The following is a 3,889-nucleotide window of genomic DNA, read 5'->3' as shown; positions in this document are numbered from 1 at the left end:
GAGAAAGGCCATGATGTATTATTTGTAAAACAAATTATTTGACCTTTATTCAACTAGGCAAGTCAGTTAAGAACTAATTCTTATTTTCAATGACGGCCTAGGAACAGTAGTTCAACTGCCTTGTTCAGGGGCAGAACAACAGATTTTTTTTTACCTTGTCAGCTCGGGGATTCGATCTTGCAACCTTTCGGTTACTAGTCCAACACTCTAACAACTAGACTATCTGCCGCCATAATGTATTATTCTTGCCCAGGTGAAATTTAGATTTTGGCCACTAGATGGCAGCAGTGTATGCACACAGTTTTAGACTGATCCAATTAACCATTGCATTTCTGTTCAAAATTTTGCATCAAGACTGCCCAGATGTGCCTAATTTGTTTATTAATAACTTTTCATGTTCAAAATTGTGCACTCTCCTCAAACAATAGCATGGTATTCCTTCACTGTAGTAGCTACTGTAAATTGGACAGTGCAGTTAGATTAACAAGAATTTAAGCTTTCTGCCAATATCAGATATGTCTATGTCTTGGGAAATGTTCTTGTTACTTAGGCTAATGAGATTAGCATGAGGTTCTATGTTAGCTCAACCGTACCGTGGAAGGGACACAGATCCCTAAGAATATTTATTAAACAGTATGCCTATGATATAGTATATAGGTCTTATACTGTACATGTTCTTACTATCATCTCTTCTCTAATTATATCTTAACTCTAACCCCTCCCCCCCAATTAAATCCATCACAATCCTCACCTGTCCTTACAATACAGAGTTAAAATTCTGAGTGAACCCAGTGCAGTTTACCTTTCCAAATCAATTGACTGAATTGGGGGCCTGAGTTTGGGGCTCAGACCGTATGTGAATGAAGGTCTGTCGGTGGGCCTGGCTGTTTTAAAATTATTTTCTGGTCATTCAGAATGCTCATATTACTCCCGTTTTTGACCTCTGAGAGTGACCCAGGTGAGGTTGGAAGTTTCTTATAATAAGCACAGATCTGGGGCCAGTTTAAACTTTGAACCCCATGATAAAGGTCAGGATTGGCATTGTGAGCATTTGTCTGAAGCAGAAACTCTCTCTCTGTCCTCCTGTGACACTCAAAGGTCATATGTGATTTGAGGTTGACATTTGGCGCAGCTAATTATTATAGACTAATCTGATTAGGAACGGGGGGGGGGGGGGGGGGGGGGGGGTTGTGCAATAGTCTCCTCCCAATCTGCCATCGTGCCATCTGGAGAACGCCCTGAAGAGGAGAGGTGAGGGACAGGGTAAGCCAGTTGAACTCAGGAGGGAGACAACCCAATCGCAGCGGTTCCATAGAGGGCGAGAGACTACAATTTCCCTGCATCGACTGTCCCCACAACCAATAGGTGAGTGTCGGCCTGAAGAGAGGATGTAGCGACTAACTACAGTCTTGGCCATTAGCCTGGACCAGTGTTCAGGGAGAATCTAGCTCATCTGAGCAATTCATTGAATTAAATAGTATGCATTTAGAACAACTTTTAGAATTTTTATTGAGGATTGGATTTTTAAAAAATTGACCGGAGTCAACAAGCCACACTACTACATTTGATGTAGTATCACATTTCTAATACGATCAATTATTTGTATAATTGACCCCCTTCGAGTTGTTTTCAATGTTGTTAGACATAACTCTGTCTCTTTTTTTAGATTGAGTGATGTCTGAGGTCTTTTTTTGGGGGGGACTGAATTTCTGTCTGTGCTCTTCTATTTCTGTCCCAAACAATGGCCTTGTTTGGGACAGAAATTAATGGATGAATGCAGTGTGTGTTTGCTCAGCGTGGCTAGAAGTCACAATGTAATAAAGCTGTTGTCTGCACCACCCACTGTCACAGTGGCTCCCTTACCTGCTATGATTGTTCATGTGACATGTAATTGCTCGGTTTGGTTGGTTGCCTGATTATGTTGGCACAGTGTGTTGGTAGAGGCTAGGGTTGAAGTAGGACCCAATAAAGAACACCAACCACATAGCCTTTATGTATTTAAAAAGATCAGTTGTATGATAGATTCTTTCAGGATAGGGAAGAGTCAACAAGGACTACAGATAAGTCAAAAGTTCACTGGTTTGTTCATACAGTCAGATATCTAAGGTTCCCCTTTTGTAGGCCAGCGGATGAATTTCCCTCCCCCAAAAATATAGTATAAACTGTATATATTTTGGAACTCAGTCGGTGTATTCTCACCCCCCCCCCCCCCCCATGGCAAAATGTTTAGAATGTCTCTATGCTGTCAAGAGACCCACTGTCAAGGGACCAGCGAACCACTGCGGCCCGTCATGATCAGTTCACATTTGTTGTGGCCCCTACCCCATCAAAATTGGCCATCCCTCTACCTAAGACATCTTTTACTGTGTCAGTGCACGCCCATAGCGATCAACTCTACTTAAAAGCAAGATATTATTAGAGTAGAATTCCTGGCAACTAGCCATACAAAGTTAGACAATGCATAGGGTGCGTTCTTATTGGATAATCCTGTTCTGCAACCTTCTTTAGCTTGTTGTGACCTCATAGGTTTATTTTACCACACATGCAATAGAAAACAGGCCAGGGTGCCTTGGACCGGTCATCCCAGCATGAGATTCCTAAGAAAGAGGAATTACATGGATTTGAAAGGTGAAGATTAAGACCTGGGTTCATGGGCTTACCCATTGAAGCCACTTTGTTGAAGACAGATAGAAGAATTTCAAACAAGCATGCCAACCTGTTTAATTAGTGAAGTCATTCACAAATACCAAAGACCCTCAAATGGATTTGGATGAATTATGATCAATATTGACAAGCAACAAGATAAGAGGTACTTGTTATAGCATGGTGAATGTTTGTTGTTTATTCTGTGTGCCTTCTCTCATGGGTCCTCTCCCCTCCTTCCTTCTCAGGGAAAGATGGCTCGGGATATGTCAGACATTGACATCCTTAAGATGGAGCTGGAACAGCTGAAGAAAGAGGTCTCAACGCCCAGGGAGCCTGTAAGTACCATCAAAGGGTCCACGTAGAGAAGCTCTGTAGTATAACAAAGGCATCCCTGCAAACTGACACAGTCCCATTGAACTGAATTAGAATGCTGCATTGAAAGAATCCAAACTTCTATTGACCCCTCTCCGTTTCTCTTAGGTGTCCAAGACATCCAAGGACATCATGGACTGGTGTGAGGCTGCGTCTGGTACCGACCTCCTGATAACAGGAGTACCAGATGATAAGAACCCCTACAAGCCTGAGAAGGGAGGCTGCATAATCACCTAGCACACAGGGACACAGGGAAAAACATCATATGTATTTGTCAGTTTCAGCCTTTTCAGCACTGTGAAGAGTGGTACATAGCTGCAGTAAGTTAGCCATGTGTTCCCATGTGACTACCCACACGAGAGACTTCCACTAGGTTAGCCAGTTTTGGACAACACAACATTGCACACTGACTGGGCTACACAAAGGTCACCTCAGGAGGAGGAGATTTATCCGGGGACAGTTCAGGGGACAGGAGGGATCATTTGGTTACGATGGTGTCCTTCCTTTCTCTTTGACGATCTATGACCCTAACCTCCTCACCTGTCAGTTATCTCTGGCGGTTCTAGAGCTTCCAAACAGGCTCCGGAATGTTCCAAGTGCACCCACTGACCTGGTTTTGTTTGGCTTGTAAATAAAGTGTATCCACTACAGCAGTGTCTTCGACGTCTCTTGGTTCTCTCTGTGACTTCTCCCTTGTTTTGCACCTCATATGAACATGGATCGTCTCATGCTGCACGTATCCCTTGATTCTATCAAGTTGTAATGTATGTTTTAGAAATCAACATTTTGATCAGAAGGTGGGTTGATGTCTGATATATGTCACTGTGAACGGATACAGTCCCATTGAACTAGAACGTTGAATTGTAAGAAT

General features: G+C 42.8%; 1 protein-coding gene across 1 annotated transcript; it reads left to right on the top strand.

Annotated features, from left to right (window-relative positions):
• Nucleotides 1–1,255: 1,255 nt before the first annotated feature.
• gngt2a (guanine nucleotide binding protein (G protein), gamma transducing activity polypeptide 2a) lies at nucleotides 1,256–3,676 on the top strand. Its single transcript, XM_036942619.1, has 3 exons — nucleotides 1,256–1,365; nucleotides 2,892–2,981; nucleotides 3,127–3,676. The coding sequence occupies exons 2-3, from the start codon at nucleotides 2,898–2,900 to the stop codon at nucleotides 3,253–3,255; spliced, it is 213 nt and encodes a 70-aa protein (XP_036798514.1). The 5' UTR covers nucleotides 1,256–1,365; nucleotides 2,892–2,897; the 3' UTR covers nucleotides 3,256–3,676.
• The last annotated feature ends 213 nt before the right edge of the window (nucleotides 3,677–3,889 follow it).

This window comes from Oncorhynchus mykiss, chromosome 13 (genome assembly GCF_013265735.2).
Source record: "Oncorhynchus mykiss isolate Arlee chromosome 13, USDA_OmykA_1.1, whole genome shotgun sequence".
NCBI lineage: Eukaryota > Metazoa > Chordata > Actinopteri > Salmoniformes > Salmonidae > Oncorhynchus > Oncorhynchus mykiss.
The sequence above is the reverse complement of the archived record's forward strand: the minus strand, read 5'-3'. Positions and strand labels throughout refer to the sequence as shown.